This window comes from Lissotriton vulgaris, chromosome 3_1, assembly GCF_964263255.1.
Source record: "Lissotriton vulgaris chromosome 3_1, aLisVul1.2, whole genome shotgun sequence".
Classification (NCBI taxonomy): Eukaryota; Metazoa; Chordata; class Amphibia; order Caudata; family Salamandridae; genus Lissotriton; species Lissotriton vulgaris.
This window is the reverse complement of record NC_141689.1, coordinates 450,410,824-450,433,140: the sequence shown is the minus strand read 5'-3', so window position 1 is coordinate 450,433,140 and position 22,317 is coordinate 450,410,824. Positions and strand designations below refer to the sequence as shown.

The window sequence follows — 22,317 nt, the reverse complement described above, 5'->3', positions numbered from 1 at the left end:
GACACCCACAAGTTGTCTCAAGACTGTATCACACTATTCTTCACTCCAACCGGGTGCTAGATCACGGAGAGGAATGTGGAAAGTGGAAAAGAGAACTTCGCTCATCAATAACAGATATTGAGAATAATGTTGCATACAAACAGAAAAGGTAGCTGCAAGTAGTCGACTACGGATTATCCATTTTAAATTTAAACATCACACCTACTACACTCCTCTCAAAATGTATAAATATAAGCTCAGAGATAATGATCGGTGTGACAGATGTGGAGTGGAACGGGCTGACATTTTGCATCAGGCCTGGAGCTGCAGTGGCGTGAACCAATACTGGCAGCAAGTGACACAGATAATATCAGTGCCTAGAACAATATCTCGGATAGTTGCTCAGCTAGGATATACCAAACAAATCGAGGCGGGATTTCGAAAATATGTGTTACTTGGACTTCTACTGGCATGAAAGTTGGGACAAGGCAGGGCCCCTAAGTTCAAGGAGTCAATCAAAGACCTCATATTTTGGCAGGAACAAACACTTGCTTATGCAGAGTTACTTCCACTTACCTCGCGTCCAAAAGAGATATGGGGCCCTCTTAAAGAATACTTATTATCCCATCCAATGGAAGTTATGAGTGACCAAGAATCACGATGAGGGAGGAGATACGTGCAATAGATGGGACACTTGATGGGTGAAGACAAGGAGTATACAAAAAAGGTCGGAAGACGAGACTTGATTTATAATGTTTTAAACGTGTGGGGTCGAAAAAAAACATGCAAGAATAGAATGAAGGACATTTGTGACCAAGAAATCCATATATGATAAAATAGGTTAGATGTTGACACTATACATGGAGTGATGGAAAAGAAACTGCCCGATACTTGAAATAGCAATATTTTGATGCATATATGTGATACAAATATACGATTCTGCCAATGTACCCATGTTAAAATACATGATAAATGTTCATAAAGAATCTTTAAAAAAAATTACAATATACAGCAGTCACAAATAAGCATTTTACAGGCAGAAAAGACTAACAGCTAGATTCATCATTGTCCCGTTTTGCGAGTCCTTAATAGCGATTATTAAGGAATCGCTATTAAGGACTTGCAAAACGGGATTCATGTAGAAATCGCAAAACAAAATTGCGATTCCTACAGCTTCCTTATTTGCGATTAGCAAATTGCTAATCGCAAATAAGGAATAACTCCCCATTCATTCCTATGGGCCTAAAGGCCTAAAGGCCCATAGGAATGAATCGCAAATAAGGATGCGATTTCAAGGGTGCCATGGGTGTCCAAAGGACACCCTGTAGCACCCCTGAAATGTAATTTTAGACTTACGTTACACACACACACATGTCCTTTGGACATGTGTGTGCGCAACATACAACTTAGAAAAATCTAAGTTTTCGCTATTTACCACGAAGTCGGACTTCACGGTAAATAGCGGCCAAAAATAGCGATTTCGCAATTTTTAAATGCTTCTTGAATTGCATTTAAGGAATCTCTAATTGAGATTCCTTAAATGCAATTATTCGCAAATATGCGATTTCTAAAAATGCGTTTTTTGCATTTGGGATGTTGAATCCCAAATGCAAAAATAGCGCTTGCAAAGGGCCAGATTCTCAGAATCTGGCCCTTTGCGAGCCGTTTTTGGCTTGATGAATCTGGCCGTAAGTTACAGTCAGAAAAATTAATTAAATTACCCTCAGTAAAATAACAACTAATTACATGCAGAAAATAACTAACTTGCTGGCCCCCTTTTTGGTGGTGCTATCCACTTTGCTCCCTACAGAAACCTCTTTATGACAGTTGTACCTACATGACCGCTTCTGTAAGGCACTATTGCTGCTAAATGTACCTTTAGTGAGGCATAATTTAGTTTGCAGTAATAATAGGTGTGTGAGGTACCTTAGGACTGTTGTGTCCTGAGCATGATCCTTTAATTTGGCACCACCTTAAGTATCTTTCCATTTACTTATGTAGCATTGCTAGTTGGCCTTCTTGCTTCACTGAGACCTCCCATTGTGTTTTCTGGTAAACCCAGATTACCAAACTTTAAGTCTTCAGGAGCCATGCTGCTAAGCTCAAAGCTTTTGGTTCTGGATGGATGAACTCTCCACCCTTGCATAGATAGCAGGTTTTGTTACCTTGGTAATCTCTATGTTTTTTGCTACTTCTATGAGGTCCCAGAACCAGATTTGTCTCATCCATTGAGACGCAAGGAGTATTAGCATCATCTTAGACTGTTTTTGTTGATTACCTTGTGTAAGACAGGTATCAGGGGAAAAGTATAAGCAAATATTTCTGAACAGACTATTGACAGAGCATTCCCTAGGGAGTGGTGGTGTGGGTGTATGGACTCAAAGAATTGACATTTTGCATTCTCTGATGTTGCGAATAAATCTATTTCTGGTGTCCCACATTGCCTGAATATCTGTTGAGGTCTGTTTGATTGAGTTCCCACTCGTGGTGGAGGATGCTTCTCTGCTTAGCCGGTCTGCTTTGGCATTGCCTTTTCCTGGAAGATATATTGCTGTAATGTTTTTCTCTGAATGGCCCACCTCCAGATTTCCTGAGCTAGACTTAATAAAACAAATGTTTGCTTTTCTACCTGCTTGTTGCGATAGAACATTGTCGTTGTATGACTGTTTGAACTAGCATAGCTCTTTCTGAAAGGTTTTTAAAGGGTTGTATGTTGTAACGATTTCCACAACCACGACTTCCCTAACATTGAGGGCACAACCACAACCTAGTCTAACCCACAATTTTTGTTACCACGCATTCCTTTACCACAAGTTTTCGTGTTAAAAAAAAAAATGCTTTTCTACTACCACACCGATCACCCCCAAACCCTCCAAATCCATAAAAACGAATTCGCCCCACACCCTATTGACAAGCACTTTCACCCATTCTCCCTAAAAACAAATCCCAAACCCCTACCCCAAAAAACTAACTCAACCCCCTTATAACTAATTCCTCCCCTTAAAAATAATCACGATCACCCCACCTCCTAAAAACTTACTCAACCCCTTAAATTCGAATTCCCCACAAACCATATAAACAAACATAGCCCCATATAAACTAATCCCAAACAACCACCCCTAAATACAACCTATATCACCATAAAACTAATTCCCCAACCCTAAAGATAATCATGATCCTAATAACAAACTCACCCCTTATAAACGAATTCCCCCCACCTTAAAAATAAATATGATCACCAACGCCCCCTAAAAACAAACTCCACTCCCTACAAACTAATCCCTTCCACACCTTCCAAACAAACACAATCTCCCATACCCTCTAAAAATGAAACCGCAACCCCTAAAAACTAGCCCCAAACCCCCACACCCCCCTGAAAATTAACCCCTCTTACCTGTTCCTCTGCAACGCTCCTCTGAACACCGCCCTACCCGAACATTAGACCGAATCAGCCATAACCACGCACACGCGTGGTTAAGGCTGAGTCGTTGTTCGGGCAAGTCGTTGTTCCGCTTGCGTGACTCCGTTGTTGTTCTGGAGTCGTCATTCAGGATGTTTTCCGCTTTTAAGGCTAGAAGCACTGTTTTAGCTCCATTACATTGATATGTTGTACCGCTTCCTGTTCCTTCCATATTCTTCTGATCTTGAGATGGACAATATGAGCTCCCTAGACCATATGTGAGGCATCCGTAGTAATGGTTACTGTGGGAGTGGGGTGTATAAAATGGTCTTCCTGCAGTTCATTGTGACCTGTTCCACCACGCCATCCCTTCATGTACTTTTTGCGTGGTAACCACTAGATCTTCTCAACTCGCTGTGGCTTGTGACCATTGGTTTTTAACTCATTCCTGAATTGGTCTCATATGGAGCAGTGCATATGGTTTTAGAGGGATGAAGGAGGCCATCTTCACAAGTATTTTCCCCACTGTATTCACTGTCAGAGACTTCCTTTCTGGGAGCGGCGATTTCTTGAAGTATTGATATTATCCTTTTCTCGCAACGATAAGCCTTTGCTTCTGATGAGTTGATTCCTGCTCCCAAAAAGATGTTTTCATATTTTGGCAATGACCTTTCTTTGCTTATTAAAAACCCCAGACTGAAAAGTGTTGCAATGACCTTTTGTATACCTCTCTTGCATTTGTTTAGAGAGTTTGCTTTCAACAGTCAGTCGTGTAAGTAAAGATATACATGTATCCTTGCCTTCTTAAGTGGGCTGCCACTGCTGTTAGGCACTTTGCAAACAGCATTGGTGCAAATTTTATTCCCAAGGCCAGCACTCTTAATTGATTATGTATTTTGTTCACGACAAAACACATATCTTGTGTCTGTAATTCATTGGGACGTGTAAGTAAGCATCTTTCAGATCTATAGCTGACACATAGTCTCCTTGTTGTGGCTAGGGTATGACATCTTGTAGTATTGTCATCACACAATGATTGAAATATTTCCCTTGGGGAGACTATCCAACATGGATTCACAACACCACGCAAGCATTTTTGAAACCTACGAACACTTTCACCCCTGATGAAGGGCTACCCCGAACCACATTGCGATTCCAATTAAATTCATTAGAAAAATTTCAATCATTGTGCGATGTTTCAACACTATGAACATTAACAATTTCAGAATTTAATAAAAGAAGACTGACATTACAATTACTGATTGGTTACAAACAAAAACACTCTGAAAATGTTATAATTGGAATGCAAATAGTGGGGACGGTGTTCTGTTCTGGGGCAACGCAGTTAAAGCATTTATTTGTTCTATACAGGGAGTGAATACATGAGACACACTCAAAAAGAAACCAGAGACCAATTTAGAAAAATAAAAGGTATTTTTGTATAGATTTTAACACCAAGAACTTTGTAATTGGGTAAGTACTGTGATATAAATTTTTACAGGTAAGTAAAAATGTCACACAAATGTGTTTTAAGCAGTAATGCTTTCCTATAGAGAAAGAAACAAACTGCATACAGGTACTTGCAATCTTATTTCGGGGAACCTTTTAGGACTTAAAGCGCTAGGGGGCCAAGGTCCAAAGAAACACCATCAATGTGGGTTTATCTGCTCTGGAGTGTCCGGGTGTCTGGGGGAAGCTGGGGTCTCATATCAAAGTGACTTTGAAGCTCCTGGCCTTGATATGCTAAATCACTAGAAAACCTGCTGGAGGAGGTGTGAACACCTTCCTCCGGAGTAGACATTGTTTCTGGCCTCAGAGTGTGGACTCACCTGCAGGGGGTCAGAGTTATGTCGGTGGTGGCAGTCTGAACAATACCAGTCAGCCAACACACTAAGGGGCCCTCTGGGTGCATATCATTTTAAATTCACTACTGGCGTCAGTATGGATTTATTAAGACAAAGTGTTTGATACCACACACCATAGTTTTCAGTGAAGCTGGGGAATTCGTAATGACCAGTGTCCAGTGCATATACTTAAGATGGCTTCCCTGCTCACGTGGACTATCTAACAAATGAACTAGACAGAACAGGGGCAGATCTGCTCTTGTTCACATATAATACAATGCACTCTGCCTTAGGACTACAAGGCTTGCTCTAGAGGGGGACATATATATGACATGCAGTGACTTTGGCATGGCAGACAGTGAGTGTGCCATGTTGTGTTTGCACCACAACACGCAGTCTACAATGGCACCCTGCATGCAATTTGTGTGGGGGTCACGGAGTGGGCCTTAAGAAATGGTACAGCCCTTAGGGACCCTCTTTAGTACTCATGTCTTTGGTACCAGGGGTACCATTTACTAGGGACTTACAGAGATGCTAAAGTCCTTGTCAATTAGGTTACAAATGGACTTTGCTTGTTTTAGGGGAAAGAGCACTGACACAGAGATCTGGTTAACAGGCCTCTGAGCACCTTCAGACTCAAATACTAGCATCTGGTAGTTCTAAAATTTTGAAAAAAGTGTGGGGGTTGTGGGGACAACAAACAAAATTCCAGTTTCCTACAAGGCCCATCCCGTCCCAACCCACCAGAGAATGTATGTGTAGAGAGGTGGGGGTGCCAGGAGTTGTGAGCCAGCAGAAGATGCAGAGATGATTGGTTTAGACTGGTAGTGATGGCATACTCTACATCCACCTGCCCCAACTGGAGTGGAATATGTGTTGGGGAATTCTGATCCCTTGTTAAATGTTTGTCTCCAGAATAGCGTTGAAATTTTCTGTACTGTGTTGGGAACAGTGCTGCTGGGGAGGCTATGCCCAGTATGATCCGCAGTAGTGCTGTTCTTAAATCGATTCAGGTAAGATTCAGCCTTCAGTTCAAACAGCTGCTTGCTATCAAAGGGAATGTCCATGAAAGATGCCTGGACAGCTCTTGAGAATTCAGTGGTACGCATCCAAGCATAGCAGTGCAGCATGATGGCTGTTCCCATGGACCCAGCCAGGGCGTCCGCAGGGTACTAGCTGCACTTCAGGATCTCTTTGGTGGCACTGACACAGTCATTTGCAAGACTGGAAAGGGGCTTTCATGTGATCTGGTACGTTGATGACTAGATGTTATCCTGTCCTGTCTCCACAGGGTGTTTTAAATGTGAGACTGCAGGAGGTGAATGTTTTATAGTTCAGAGATTCAAGTTTCTCCTACTCTCCAACCATTGAAGCTGGTAGAAAGTCATTGGGATACAGTCTTAAGGAAAAAGCTTTGACCATATACTTCCTAATGAAGGGTGTAATGCCAGGAATGGTCATCACCCGGGCACAAGTGTATGTGGATTTGCAACTTGTTTGTAGACGTCTGGGCCTGATAAGGGTTTCTTTCCATGCAGAAATGACATGTTTCAGAAGAGCCTCATTGACAACAGAACAAAAGCTCAGATAATGAAGAGTGATTTAAAGTTTCAGTCAAACTGTTAGACAGAGCCTACATAGATGTTGTTCATGCTTTTCAAGGCACTGTAGTGAAATAGGAGACTTTTTCTGAAGGAGAACCTCAAGGTTCCCTTTCTAGTTAGGTTATCAGGCAACTTGCATTTAGTAAATCTAGGTATAAGCCAAATTCAGTATTAGAAGGAGAATTGGGTTATCATCCTCTTAGAAGACCTCTTCTACGTGGCTGTAATCCTCATCAGGCATGACTATGGCAGCAGTAAGAACCATATTGTTTTTCCATCCAGGCAAATCTTTGGGAACAAGCTCTTTCAAAGGTTAGTCATAAAAATATGCTTTCATACATTTTAAAGCTACCAAATGACTTAGTCTAACTCTGAAAGAAGCACTGTACACTCCTGAAGAGCAATAGCCAGAGAAAGGTCTGCAGACATGCCTAGTGCCTGGAGGGATAGTCATAAGGTGGACAATCTGCAGAAAGTGTATTCATTTGAAAACAAGCACATGGAAAACAACGGGCAGATTTTGCAGAGCGGAACAAATCTCAGGGTGGAGACGAAGGTAAGCGCTTTAGTGTAATTTATCTACCACTGCAGACATTAGAATGTTGGTTAACATCCTATACAATCATCTTGACCCTAGACTGAAACAGATCATGGTCATCAACACATTTCCCTGTTTCTGGACTTGAAGCCTCTATGTACACTTATTCATCTTGCTTCTCTGTTTCAGCAGATGCTGGAATATGCAGCACCAAAAAACAGAAGACTGAAAGAGTAGAGGTGATGTGGGTGAATATCAGACGGGCTGTATAGTCATAGAGGTGCCTAATTTTCCATAGTACCACAACTATTTCCCCATAATAGTTCTGAAGAGCTTGAATAGACTAATCACACGGGACACACAGGTTACAGCTCACTACCCCATGTGTAACTACTGCAGCATACCTCGTAGCTCAGTAAGAATATCAATCTTCTGTTCTAGGATTACTTCAAGTTGCGTTGCATAGGAATCAACATCATAGTCCACTTCTTCAGTCATTTCTAGAAGAGCTTTTTCATCCTCTAGCCATCGTATGGACTCCTAAATAACCAAAACAACTGAGTTACTATAAGAAAACATGTAGTAGACATTTGTTGTTAAATAATTATTCAATGAATGTCCCATGGTACAATACCATATTAAAAAAGATCTAATGATTATTATAGTATCTTACTTAACAAAACTTCACCTTGCACAACTTTACCTTTCAAATGCTTCAAAAGTTACTTACTTTTGGTAATGCACTTTTTACTGCAGCTTCCTCACCTTTTGAATTCTCCAAGACACCAAACTGGATCAGAAATGTTTTATAACAATTGCTCCCAAACATCAATAGGTGTACCACTGAACTTCATGGTAACCTCATGCCTTCACTGGAAGTAAAGACACTGACTGAGCCCTACATAACCACAATCATCCATACACACAGAAGTCTGTTCTGCTTGGAACTCTTCCATGCCCTCAAATGAGGATTGACAGTGACAGATTGCAAGTGCGGCTGTGTCAGAACCCTCGAAGTCAACATTACATAACAGACAGGCAGGCAGGCAGGAGCATGGTGAGATATCTACGACTGGCTAGAGTGCCCATTTCGAATGGCAGATTCCTGACTGTTTGAACACATGTCAAAGAATACAGCCAAACAGGTGGAGGGTCTGACTTGAGGACTTACTTCAGGAATTCCTGCAGGATCAAGTGAGCGAAATGACCTTTCGTGTGGACTTGATTGTCGAGACATTGTTACCGTGAGAAGGTGTGTACACAGATCAATTGATAGCCTGATAAATACAGAACACCGATACCCCTGTAGCCAATAGCGTCATGGCAGCCTTGGCTATGATGGAATGAGCCCAAAAAGCTCTTGGCAGGCTTCTTTTTAGCCACAGCACAGTATATATTAATATACTGAATGAAAACCCTGGATTAGGTTCACTTTTGGACTGCTTTTCCCTTCATTGGATGAAGAAAGTCATTAAGAAGCTGATCTTCAAGTGTCTAACCTACGAAGCCCCTCTTCCTCCTAAGAGGGCCGAGGTGAAGCGGAAAAGGCAGGGAGAATGATCGAAGGTCCCATATGTAATGGTGACACCACTTTTGACAGAAAGAAAGCCCAAGTTCACAACACTTATTTGTCCAGAAAGAAGGTGGTGAATCGAGGCTGCATCGACAATACCTGAAGCTCACCGACAAAATGCAGAATAACTGCAATGTGGAATACTGTCTTAATGAACAAGTTACTTACCGTGGGTACTGCTCTTCCTGATAAGAGACGAAAAGACCAACAGCAGATTCATCACCTTTTGACTATTCCCCCAGGTGTATGTATGTATGTAATTAAATTTATAGGGCGCACAGCTACCCACCGTGGGGTTTCCCGGCGCCAAGATGACAAGGCCTGCAGGTCAAAAGACAGCTTATTGAGGGAAGAACCAAGTCTTCAAGTCCTTACAGAGCTTGGCAAATGAGGATTCAAATTTCAATGTCACAGGAAGAGAGTTCCAGAGCTTCGGACCAAGGTGAGCGAAGGAGCGACCGCCCATTTTAACAAGTCTGATCCGCGGGATCGAATAATTACCCAGCGATGAGGACCTGAAAGAACGGCGGGGAACATAAGGGTGGACGAGGGACAGAAGATATGGGGACGCCAAACCCTGCTTGATTTCAAACATGAAACAAAGCGCCTTGAACTTTATGCGGCACTCTATCCGCAGCCAGTGAAAGTCCTGAAGGAAAGGTGAGATCAACTATCTCCTTGGGACACAGCAGAGGAGACCGGCAGCCAAATTCTGTACCAGTTGAAGCTTCCTCTGAATCTCCTGGCAGCCTCCCAAGTAAAGCATGTTACCGTAGTCCAGGCGAGTGATGACAAGGGCCTGGACCACGGTTCGTCTGGTAGAAGCTCGGAGCATCCAGAAGATTTTCCGCAGCAACCTTAAGATGGTAAAACAGGTGGCTGCCACACTGACTGCTTGTTGACGTATAGATAGAGAATCATCGAACATGAAGCCCAAGTTGCGCACTTGGGAGACAGGTTGAGATAGCGGACCCATTTCTGGGAGCCAATGTTGAGGGCCCCAAAGGTGTTTGTCCTTACCTAGTATTACCACCTCAGTTTTGTCCCCATTCAACTTCAAGAGGTTAGCCTGCATCCATTCAGCCACCCGACTCAGGCCTAGTTGAAGAGTGGAGGGAGAGCAGTCCTGTCCAAGGAGAGTGTAAAGATAATTTGAGTATCATCTGCGTAGGAGTACAGGGCTAGCCCAGCCTCCTCCACTATTGAGGCCAGGGGTCTCACGTAGATATTAAAGAGCATTGGACTCAACGTGGACCCCTGGGGGACCCCATACGCAGATGCTCGAACAGAGGAAGAGCAATTAGGGGAACAAACCTGGAAGGTGCGCTGGTTCAGGAAGCGGGCTAACCAATTCAATAATGGTCCTATCACTACCGCGATTCTAAGCGCCTTAAGGAGAACAGAGTGCGACACCGTGTCGAACGCGGCACTTAGATCCAATAGGATAAGTGCTGCAGTTTTTCCCCGATCCAGGCGGAGCCCAAGGCCTCTGTTACCCCTAAAAGGGCAGTTTCGGTGGAAAAATACGTACGGAACCCTGATTGGGAAGGATGTAAATATCCCACCTTCTCAATCTGAGAAGTCAAATGGATGTTAACGTGTTTTTCAAGACTCTTTGAAAACACAGGCAACAGGGAAATAGGGCAAAAATTTGAGTGGATATTGGGGTCTGCCCCCTGCTTTTTTTAGCAAGGGAACCACCATGGCTCTCTTCCAGTCAGCAGGAACTCATGACTCGCGCAACGAGGCATTAAGTAAGTCTTTAATGACCAAGAGGGAGTCCATAGAAAGCTGTCGCAAAACTGCAACAGGAATAGGATCCTCGGGGGAGCCAGATTTCACCCTTTCGAGGCAACTAAGGAAAGAATTTTGATCCAGCTAAGGCCACTCAGATAGCAGGACTCCAGTAGGAGCGTTACTAAGGTCCGTTCCAACGGACTCTCCACCACATAAAAGGGGAGGGACTGAAAGAGATTTCTAAATAGTTTCCACTTTGGTGATGAAAAAGTCTGTGATTTCGTTACACTGAACTTCCCCAAGAACAGGAGGGGTAGGTAAGACGTCAGCGCCAGCTAACTTTTTTACCATGGCAAAATGTGTTTTAGGGCGGTTACACGCGTTAGAAATGGAGTTGGAGACATACTCCGCCTTAACTTTGACATGCTAGATGCGGAGAGGTAAATGGCAATCAACGGAAGAGGATAGCCAATGTGAGACTGCTGGGTAGAGGGAAGACAAAGGAAGGGAGATATCGGGGCGGTTAGAGGAGAGCGTGGCATTAAATGCATCAATATTCAATTTAGACCAGGCTCTAAATTTGGCAGACTGGAGCTGCTTTCTGATTTGTTCTCACCCGAGGAGTGTAAGAAGGGCCTCTTTTGGTATAATCGCCACATCAATCCCCCCCATGCCCCTCCCCAAAGTTTACAGACTGATGCTGCTGGTGGTTTTGTGACTCTGTAGTGCCATGGGGTCGGTTGTCCAGGCCACAGCACATGTGCTCTGACCCCTAAAGTATGTGTACAATTGGCTAATTCCTGATTGGCTCATTTAACTTCTCTGTAAGTCCCTAGTATATGATACCAGAGGTACCCAGAGCTAGTAAGTTAAATGTCACTAGTGGATTGCAGCACTTAGAGCCATCACAGTAGTGACAAGGCAAAAATGTGACTAGGTCTGTCACTGCAGCCTAGTCGGGCAGCTTTAAAACTGGCAACTCAACATTAAGTTCGATAAAGTGACCCTGATCAATTATGCTGATGATACTCAGCATATTGTTTCTCTAGCCTGCACAAAGGAACTCTCTCCTTTTCAGGATTGCTTGATTAATAGTATTCAGTGGATCAGGTTCAGTTCACTGGTGTTTAACAGGGATAAAACAGAGATACTCTACTGTGCCACCCGCACAATCCAGGAGTCTCTCTCTACCTCCCAATTTCTGGCCTGGATCGTTCAAGAGGCCTATTGCCCCTGTCAATACAGTTCGGAATCTGGGAGTTACCTTTGATGATAAACTGAGCGTGGAAAGCCATGTAAATAAAAACGTCTGCAACTTGCTTTGCCCTTTTGAAAACACTTCGGAAGGTTCAGCCGTTGCTTCCTCTTTCTAGGGCCTTGGTCGTCCTTAGTTTTATTCTTAGCCGTCTGAACTATTGCAATGCTCTTCTTTTGGATGCAGCTTATTATCTCTAGCGCCACTTGTTCAGGGTGCATATTGCAGCTGCTAAACTTGCTTTGAACAGAACTCGGAGAGCATCTGCATCTTTAGCTCGAAAGGAGCAACACTTGCTGCCACTTAAAAAAAGAATTCAGTTTAAATGTCTTTGCCTGGCCTTCGAAGTCTTTCATGGGCTAGGCCCTGTCCACTTCCAAAAGAGGCTGAGAAGATATATTCCTGCTTTCTACATCTGCTAACTTGTTTTGTGAGCCCAAGTTTAGGAAATGCAGGCAAGTTGGCAGCACGTTTACGGTCCGAGCAACTAAACTCTGGAATTCACATGCTTCCTCTCTAAGAGCTATGAATGACTTGTTTAGCTTTAGGAAGCTGCTCAAGACCTGTCTTTTTCCTAAGTTATTGTACTGAGCTGTCTCTTCCCTGGTAACAGTGAGTTGTCTCATCCGATGGCTCTTTTCTTTTTCATGTTTTACCTGTAACGGGGTTGGCCAGTGCCAGGATACCAGTTGGTCCCAGAGAGCCTAATAAAAACTATAAATAAATGGACATAATATTAAAAAAAACATCTGCCAAGTCAAATTCTTCCTTTTAAATATTAAAATGGCACCCCCAAGGAAGTCCTTATTAGCCCACCAAGCAGGGAGCTTAATGTTCCTTTTGTGCTTACCATAGGTGACCCCAGGAAAACTCAGAGCACCTGTTCAGCATCATTCCTTGCCAGCATTAGGACCACTTCTTTGATGGATCATTTTAAAGGAGGAAAGTGCACTGAGGACTCTAAGACTGCTGGTTACGACAGGTAAACTGTACTCCTAGAATGGAGTGGTCCCTGTGACTGGCCCATAACCAGTTGTTGCTAGTCCTAGAAGATTCCAACAGATGTTTAAACCAGTTGGCTATAAACACAAAGAGGGGTGGGAAGGAGAAACACAACAAAAACGACAGTTTTTGACAAAATAATAATTATTGAAAAAACTGCCCTCACTCACACACAAATGTGTGTGACATGCTTCATCATCGGGTCTGCTCACAATAAGCCCCCGCGTAGCCCCGCAGGGGGCGGAGCATAGGGAGGGCGAAACACAAAACACACAACGCCACACACACAGGGACAAACACAAGAGTGACTTACAATGATCACAGAAGAAAGTGTAGACCTGGCTGTCTAGATAACAGTGCCTCCTGAATGTATAGAGTTATGTTCACATAGAAGTCTGGCAAAAGCCCAAAATTGGCATCTGTATGCCAAAGCAGTGGTAGCATCCTTGGCTCTTGTAGATGACCCCGCAAACTTTCAGGGGGCTGCAGTTGGGTGAGGGTGCAGCTGATCTTAATGCAGAGTATGATCCAATGCAAGATGGTTCTTTTTTTGCACAGCTTTGCCTTTCTTTGCTCGGAGAATCTGATAAAGAGTGGATTGTCCACCCGGTGATCTTTGGTACGATCAATGGAAAAGCCGAGAGTCCTTTTCAGATCTAGTTTGTGAAGTCTCTTCTCCTTAGAAAGGTGAGGCACAACAAAGAAAAAATAAGTAACTTATCTGTACACTGTGGTTCTCCAGTATTGATATCTTTTATAGATTCACATGCTTGAATCTTCCCAGTCGTCATGGTGGCTGACCCACGGTAACAGTCAAATGCAGTATAACAGCGTACAGAATAAACTTCCTTGAAAATCTTTTGCATTTAGTAACGAGTTAACCTCATTAAAGAACATTTAAACTCCAGCCAATCACATCACAGATCCTAGTCCAACTTAAAGCGGAAAGGAAAAAAAAGTAATCTGGGAGGCAAAAAGGGACTCGGAAGAAAATTTGTGGGTAAGACTGGTACAAGACCCGAATGCTCTAAGAATCAATTCACACCTGACAGAGGAAGCTTGGGTCTCTTACCCATTTCATAATTTCAACTCCGATCAGGAGCGCAGCATACATCACATTTCAGACGGATCTACTATTAACCTAAATGTCACATCAGGAAACAAACATTTTGTGTTTACAATCCACCAGATCCTGGAAATGATAGACAAAGGCAAAAGGGAGGGCGTGCCGGGCCCCAACGGGATCTCACTAGGCCTATTAAAAAAAATCCGGCATTTTGGGCCTCCAACTTGCTACCTTTGTTCACACAAATCACAAGAGGATCCTCATGGAGGGGGGGTCAATCATAGTCCCAATACACAAAAAAAGAGATAAAAATTAAGCAAGCAGTTATAGAGGCTGGTGGCCTCAATTGATAGAGGCAAAATATTACACTGGCTTACTCCTGGATCTCACTGCCTGGATAGACGAAAAAGCAACCGTACCCAGCAACCAAACGGGATTCTGCAAGGGCATGGGTACAATAACAAACATACTTGCCCTGTCCCTATAGATCGACCGGGTGAAACCAGCAAAATATCCTCTATTTATGTGTTTTATTGATTACTCATTAGTGTGCGATAAAATTGACAGGCGCAAACTCTGGCGCAAGCTTAAAGACAAAAAAATACCTCCTGTTCTCCGAAACCAGCTAATACAAACTTGTGGGTTCAAGTCAAACTAGGAGATGAGAAGTTCCTGTCTCGGAGTATTCCAGCAACCATGGGGCTTAAACAGGTATGCGTCCTGGCTCCGACACTTCTTAACTTGTTCATGTCTGATTTATCCTCTGAACTTGGCTCGTGTAACTCGCATGCACCAAACTTAGGAGGGCTGTCACTGTCGAACCTCCTGTACGCAGATGATCTTGTGCTGGTTAGTCGAACCTCCATAGGCCTTCAACACCTGACGCTTGTGAAACGGGAATTGAATCGTTCAGTAAACGGAATCGACATCCGCCCGGTAAGATCACAGTCGGACTACACCACCGTAATTGTTCCATTAGAAGGGCTCCCTTTGGACTAATGTACGGCATGATTTACGCTTCCACTAGGTTAGATGAAGACCTGCAAGTGAAGCTGAGCACGTTGGCCACCAACTGCGAACATTGAACCCATCAACCCGGGGTAAGTGATCAACGGCGGTAGTTTAGTATTAGAAGCTGATGTATTTTCTACTGCCGGCATTAAAACGGGGCATTGATCTTATTCATTCTAGGGTTTGAGGACACTAGTTCTTACGGTGGATTAAACAGAAAAGCCACCACTCAGATACAGAAGGATTTATTTTACACGTTCAACCGTGCATTTCACGGTAAGCCACCTTAATGGAGCGTTAAGTTTTATGCAGTCATTTATCACTATTCACATGTTGTTACCTGAGTACTTTCCATTCTCCCTTTTTTTAGTGTTGTCTATGTGTGAAACATGGATTTTGGCATACATGGATTATAATCATGAGCTGGAGTACTGAAGGTAGGGAAGCTACTAGGGGGTCGAAATGTTGACCTAAGGCCATAGGTCAAGTGGAGTTTAGCTAGTCTAAATACATGTTATTTTGTTGTGTTTTTTGTAGATAGTTATTGGTCCTGAGGAGAACCCACAAAACAGCTGGGGTTCGAAACGCGTCGACCAACTTGGTCCCTGAACTCATAGAAGTTACCTGTGGATATAAGGAAACAGTTCCCTTGCAAAAGACTGGATTAATTTAAATCTGTGACACATGTTCCATTTATGTTTAATCATACATGTTGAAGTGACAAAGAGACCCCTTTTCATTTTTTGTTTTTAGTATGGATGTTTGTATGAATGTGATATGAATGTGGAATTGGCCAAGTGTATGGTGATGAAATTGTTTTAGTGTGTCCTCATCAGTGTTTTGCACAAATGTGTTTGCTTTTCATGTATTGAAATGCACAACTAAAATGTGCTGTCCTTTGATAAAATAACTGAAAAATTAAATGAATATTGAATAATGGGCGTTGGACTAAGTTGCAATCTTTAAAGCAGATTTTCATGTTTTCGTTCATGAAATGACCCCAAATATTTGATTAGTCAGTCTCAGCATTGGCAGTTGTTTTGCTCTATTATTGTATTGGCTCAGCCTTGCTGAGTGAGAGCCAAGACCCATCATAGTTGTTTCAACACCTATTAGACACAACTAGCAGATATTAGGTAAATAACAGTTAGACCATCAATTACGACACAAGTAAGATAATGAGGATTCACCCAAGAAAGGAACCTTTCAAATTCCACTGGCATATGGCTAACTCAAAAATAGAAGTAGTCAAACAATATAAATATCTAGGAGTGATAAGGGACAACAGGGGGTCCTACAACATACACAAAGACGTTGTCAAAAGAAGAGGCAACTCCACTGCTGCAGCAATGAGATCCATCAAGAATAAAATCACTGGCCCAAACCTTACTCCTTTTTTAAAAGTTTGGCAAGCAAAGCTCATTCCGGCAATCACTTATGGGAGTGAAATGCATGAGGGTAAGAGATGCGGCCATATTAGATAGAACTGTTTCACGAGTGGCCAGATAGATCTTCAATTTACCCAAGTACGTCTCGCCAGCCCAAATATGGCTGGAATTCAGCATACAGCGCCAAGATATAGCTTGCTAAGGAGCTTACCCCAAGAGCAGGTACCGGATTAAAAATGCCAAACCAGGATCTCTTTACTCTATCTAAGGAACGAAATACACCAAAATAGAGACTGTGCAGCTATGAGCTATCTGACAGCATCAAAAGAGAGTTTAGGCTTGGATGAACTTTGGGTGACCTCGTGGTCTTATCACTGCTTCAAACAACGTGTAAACAAGACAGTGAAAAATCTATCCCTAGTAGAAGACAAGGCAACACTCAGAAAGATCACATGGATGGTTTAATGTGCAAAGCTACGTTAAGCCCTCTCCGCAGCCTTACCTAGGGGTAGGTTTCAACAGGAGGAAGGAAGAAAAATACCTCCACTTTTGAATGGGCATTCTACTAGTCCTGCTGCATCTTCCCCCCTGGAAACATCTCCCACGCCTGACAACCTGTTTATGCGACGAAGCCAAAGAGAGAGTATTGTCCTCCTGTGCATCTGCAGAGAACTAGAAGTCGAAAGACGTCAGCTATTGAAGCCTTCTTTTGTAAGTAAGGTGATAAGAACCTGCAGACAAGCAGTGAAAGCATGCCTTGGAGGAAGAGACGTTTAGTTAGCAAGCAACTTTGTGCAATTTATGGAAGCAGCAGGGAAGAAACTCTGTCACCCTTTACCGGTATGCCTTACCTCTGCAACAAAAGTCCTCTTTTAAGGGCAGATCCTCACAAAGAAACTATTTGGAAACTCGTTTTTGCACTGAAAGGCTGTAACTCTTTACCATTGTACTACATCTTACGACAACTACGGACAATAGCCAGTATAATGTATGGATGTTTTGTGAGATGTTCTTAAATTATTTGATCAAAGGAATGAATAATAATTTCTGATATATGTTTCATTAAAGCCAATACAAGGAATGGGAGTTTACAAAATGTTATTTTTAATCTGGTGAAATTGTGAACCCTGCTGCTATAACTCTTCTTTTATGGATTTGTACAGGTTTTAATTAACCAGACAATAAAATTACTTAACTTAACATCACAGATCCAGAGTATCCATCCACTGCAAGGCAACCATACCACAGATTTCGAGCACAAGTGTAGTTAGTAAAATAATAGAGGTATTGAAGGGGCACATGTAAAGGGAGGACGGAGGGCCGAATGTGAATCTATAAAAAATATCAATACTGGAGAACCACAGTGTACAGGTAAGTATCTTGTTTTTTCTCCAGTATTATATCTTTTATAGATTCACATGCTGAATCAGACTAGTAAGCAGTACATAATTGATAAAGGAGGTGGGAAAATCAGGTGAACCGTCCCACCATGCGACCATAGTATGATAACCAGAATCGCAAAGAAATAATATAACCTCTGCATCATATATAAATAATATATATATATATAAATAATATATATATATATATATATATAGTGCCGAAACGTGTAACAGCATATACTAAATAAACCGAGACAGAATCGTTGACCTAACCTGTGTCGGTGTTCGCTTCTTTATTGAAGGAATATATATATATATATATATATATATATATATATATATATATATATATATATATATATATATATATATATATATATATATATATAAAATATAATGAAACAACTTGTCCTGTCGCAGCGGGAGCGCAATCCAGTGGGTGCCTTCGTTGAGACCAGGGCAGTGTCTCAGGTTTATTCCATACAAAAATAAAGTTGCGGCACACTTCTTGGTTATAAGCAGTTATTTATTCCAAACGTGACAAAAGCTCCTACGCGTTTCGAATCGTAGTTCCTGTTCACGGCAGTGTTGGTCAATTGTCCCTTTTCAGTTTCTGTATTTATACCCTAACAAGCACAGATAATGCCTGGTGCATGCTGGACCTTGTAGTATTCAAATTATTCCAACTTTATTGAATATGCATATTAGTGCTATTACATTGAAGGTGGTGTTGTGCAATGGGGTATGGAATACGTTACTACACTGAAAGCGTTTTTCTGTGTTTAAGGAGCAGCCGCTTTCATTCATCCGTGATTTACACGAATATCCTAGATCAGAGATCAGTGTAACTGATAAGTGATCGTGTATGTAACTTCAGACTAAGTGTCATGTCAGGTGTAGGGCTGAGTGCCCTGGGTCCCTGCTGTGTTTTACCGCCCTCCTGTAAGTTTCCTACTTGATTATCTTCTGGTCCAGGTCACCAGCAGTATGGGTCTATCATTAGATGGTGCTAACCAGAAAAAAAAAATCGACATAACTGTCAATTGTCCCTTTTCATTGAAAATAATCAAACACTGCCGTAAACAGGGCCGAGGACGTTGCCATCATCCTAGTGGAATAGGCAGTTACTTTAGATGTTAGCAGGTGTTCGCTCTTTCATGACAGTACACTATTGCAGAAGAAACCTAACGTGCAATATAAGCTCTAGTCAAAGCCTGATCCTTCCAAGGGGCAGAGAAGGCGATGAGGAGTTGGGTAGAATTATGAAATGGTCTTGTCCTTTGAAGGTAAAACTTCAAGCATCGTTTGATGTCCAAAGAACGGAGAGCTCTCTCCGCCGGTATAGACGGAGCAGGAAAAAATGAAGGCAGGACTACAGGTTCATTCAGGTGGGGACCCCAGGGATGAACAAAGGACTAGTGTGTAGCACCACTGTGTATTGCTGAAATTGTAGCTAAGGCTCCGTTGCTGTAAAAGCCTGCATTTCGCTAATACGTTTAGAAGACATGATGGCTAAGAGAAAAGCCACTTTCCAAGAGAGGTATTTCAAATCACACTTGTGAATTGGTTCAAAGGGTGATTTCATGAAATGAGACAAAACAATTCTCAATTGCCAGAGCACTGGAGGAGGTCGAACTGGCGGATTGGCTCTAAAAAGACCTTTCATAAATTCTTTCACTAGACTGCAGGGCCACAGGGACAACTGATTTGAACGTCTCCTATACCTCGAAATAGCAGCCAAATGAACTTTAATCAAAGAGTGGAACAGGCCAACCTTGGCCAGAGATAAGAGATATGGCAAACGTCCTCCGGAGGAGAAGACCGTGGATGCCAAGAGTGTTTTGCATACCAGGAGCACAATATTTTCCATTTGGCCGAGTAACGCTTGACAGTGGAGTGTGCACAGGCCTTGTTAAGTATGGAACAACACTCCTCAGAGACAGCTAAGACACCAAACTCTGCGTGGTGAGGAGCAAGGCCGACAAGTGAAGAGAGTGAATCTGTGGATGAACCACTTGGAATTGGTCCATGGAAAGCAGGCGTTGCGAAGGATGAATACGTATTGGAGAAGCCTCTGATAGGCGAAACAGCACTGTGAACCAGAATTGCTTAGCCCACGCCACAGCAATGCGAATGATGTGGTAAGGCTACCGTTTCATCTTTTGTAGAAGTTTTGGAATTAGTGGAAACAGATGAAACGTGTAAGCAAGTGCCCCTTCCAAGGAAAAGTAGAAGGCATTCCCCAGAGAACCTGGCTGAGTAAATCTGCTGGCGCGGAATTTGCATTTTTTTTGAGTGATGTAGCAACCAGATCCAGGGTTGGAAATGCCCAACACTGAAATATTTTTCCCAGCTGAAAGACATCCATCTCCCATTCATAACACTGCTTGGTGCCTGCGGAGCGCATCGGGCCATTATTTTAACACCTCTGGAACGTGCTGGACTTGTAACGAATATTGTGGTGAATCAGCCGATTCCAAATTTGCCGCGCCAGACTGGAGAGAGCCGTAGATCTCGTCCCCCCCTTGGCTCTGCAGATAGAACATGGTGGTTGTGTTGTTCTTGCGGATGAGAATTGATGAACCCTTTATCCTTGGTAGGAATGAACCAAGCCCGAGGAAGACAGTTTTCAGCTCCAACAGGTTTATGTGGCATAGAGACTCCAGGTCCGACCACATCCCTTGGACCTGAAGTTCCTGGAGGTGAGCTCCCCATCCTTCCATGGAAGCAATCGTTGTTATTATCATCAAATGTTTTGCTGGGAGGAAGGATAGGCCTTGTGAGAGATTGCTTCTTAATGTCCACCAGGACATCGCCCTGATCATGTCTGGCGAAATTAACACAGTGTCGTCTAAGGAGCCTCGAACTTGGATCCATTGGGAGTCGAGCTGCTCCTATAAAAGGTCTCAACCTCAATCGACAGTGAGGATTCAACGGGATGCAAGAGGATATCATCCCCATCACTGATTTGTAAATCCTCACAGAAACGCACTTTGAGGAAAGGGACTGATCCATCCTTTGAAGACGACAAATTCTTCCTCTGTTGGAAAAGCCATTGAGGGGCTGGTATCCAACATTGCTCCCAGAAACACCAGAGACTTGGAGGGGAGGAGCGAAGAATTTGCCTTGTTGAGATTAGTGACCAGAGAGTGAAAAAGGCAAAGACAGGCGCTCGTGGACTCCCTTGAACCCTGAAAAGTTGGGGCCTTGACCAACCAGTCGTCTGGGTGGGGAAAAACCTGGTGGCCAGAACGCCGGAGACAGACCGCCACTGGCACCAAACCCTTGGTGAAAACCCTAGGCGCCGACTTTAGCCCGAAAGGTAGCACCTTGAATTGGTAGTGGCACCCTGCCACCTGGAACCTGAGGAAACAACGGTGCTTTGGATGAATCAGAATATGGAAGTACGTGTCCAGAAGATCCAGGGAGGTCATATAATCTCCTGTATCCAAGAGAAGGAGAATCTCCTGGAGCGACAACATCCTGAATGACTGGCATTTGATGAACTTGTTCAACAACTTAAGTCCATAACCTGCTCCATTTTCCAGTGTTTTTGTCTGTCAGAAAAAGTGAGAGCAGAAGCCTTGGTTGCGCTGACTGCGTGACACTACTTTGATTGCCTATTTGTCGAGAAGGAGCTTTATCTCCCTTTTGAGAAGTGCCCGATGACGGTGAGCAATCTTTCCTGGAGGGAAATTCAGAGGATGCTGAATAAAATCCAGGGTGTGACCATGGATGAAGCCGTCTAACACCCATCTGTCGGACGAAATGGAGTTCCATTGAACAAATAAATTTGGGGTCGTTTCGAGCCAATTGAAGTGGGACTGGGGTGACGGGTGCCCTGAAAATTCTCATTGCCTTTTGCCTGCATCATGGGATTTTGCTCCAGATGCGGGGCGCCTTCATGAGCCCTCGTGTAAGCTGGTGTGGGCGTCTGACGAAAGGACTGTGCAGAATATTGAGGCCAAAAACCCTGTTGGTAGTAGGACTGAAAATGCTGCTGGGGCACAGATGTAAATTGTCCCCTTCCGATCCCTCAAAAAGAAGAGAAGTTCTTCTGTTGCAGATTGGCTAAAGATTTTGCCGTATCCGTGTCAGATTTGATACATTGAAGCTCCTCATCTACATTTTTATTGAAAATACTTCCCTTCAAATGGCATTTCACGTACCTTAGCTTGGACTTCTGGGCGAAATGTTGTCACCTTCAGCTAGCCCTGTCTGCGCAACACGGCAGCACCTGCCAACTGTCTAAAGGCGGTAGAAGAGATGTCCAGTGCCAACATCAATGACTTCTGATGAGGCTCTCTCTCCCTCCGAGGCTATTTCATTCGCCTCCTTTCTCTTGTCCTCAGGCAGAAATTCCAGAAAAGGAGCAATGTCTGAACACATCTGCCTTTAGTACCTCCCAAAGATGTCCAAGGCATTGGAGGCTCGGATGGCAGTTGTCGCGAGTGTGGAAAATCTCTTCCCGATATTGTTGTGTTATGTTATATGGGTTTATAAAGAGCACTGTTACCCTAGGGTGTCCTTGCACTGAG

The 22,317-nt window shown here is 43.2% G+C and overlaps 1 protein-coding gene across 5 annotated transcripts in view; it reads right to left on the bottom strand.

Moving 5' to 3' along the window:
• KIF2A (kinesin family member 2A) overlaps positions 1 to 22,317 on the bottom strand; it is a 525,241-nt gene that overhangs the window by 28,028 nt on the left and 474,896 nt on the right. For all 5 annotated transcript variants that reach the window (XM_086960677.1, XM_086960679.1, XM_086960678.1 and 2 more), the window contains one exon: positions 7,770 to 7,905. In XM_086960677.1, coding sequence (XP_086816803.1) covers positions 7,770 to 7,905 — 136 coding nt within the window. The remainder of the gene's footprint in view (positions 1 to 7,769; positions 7,906 to 22,317) is intronic.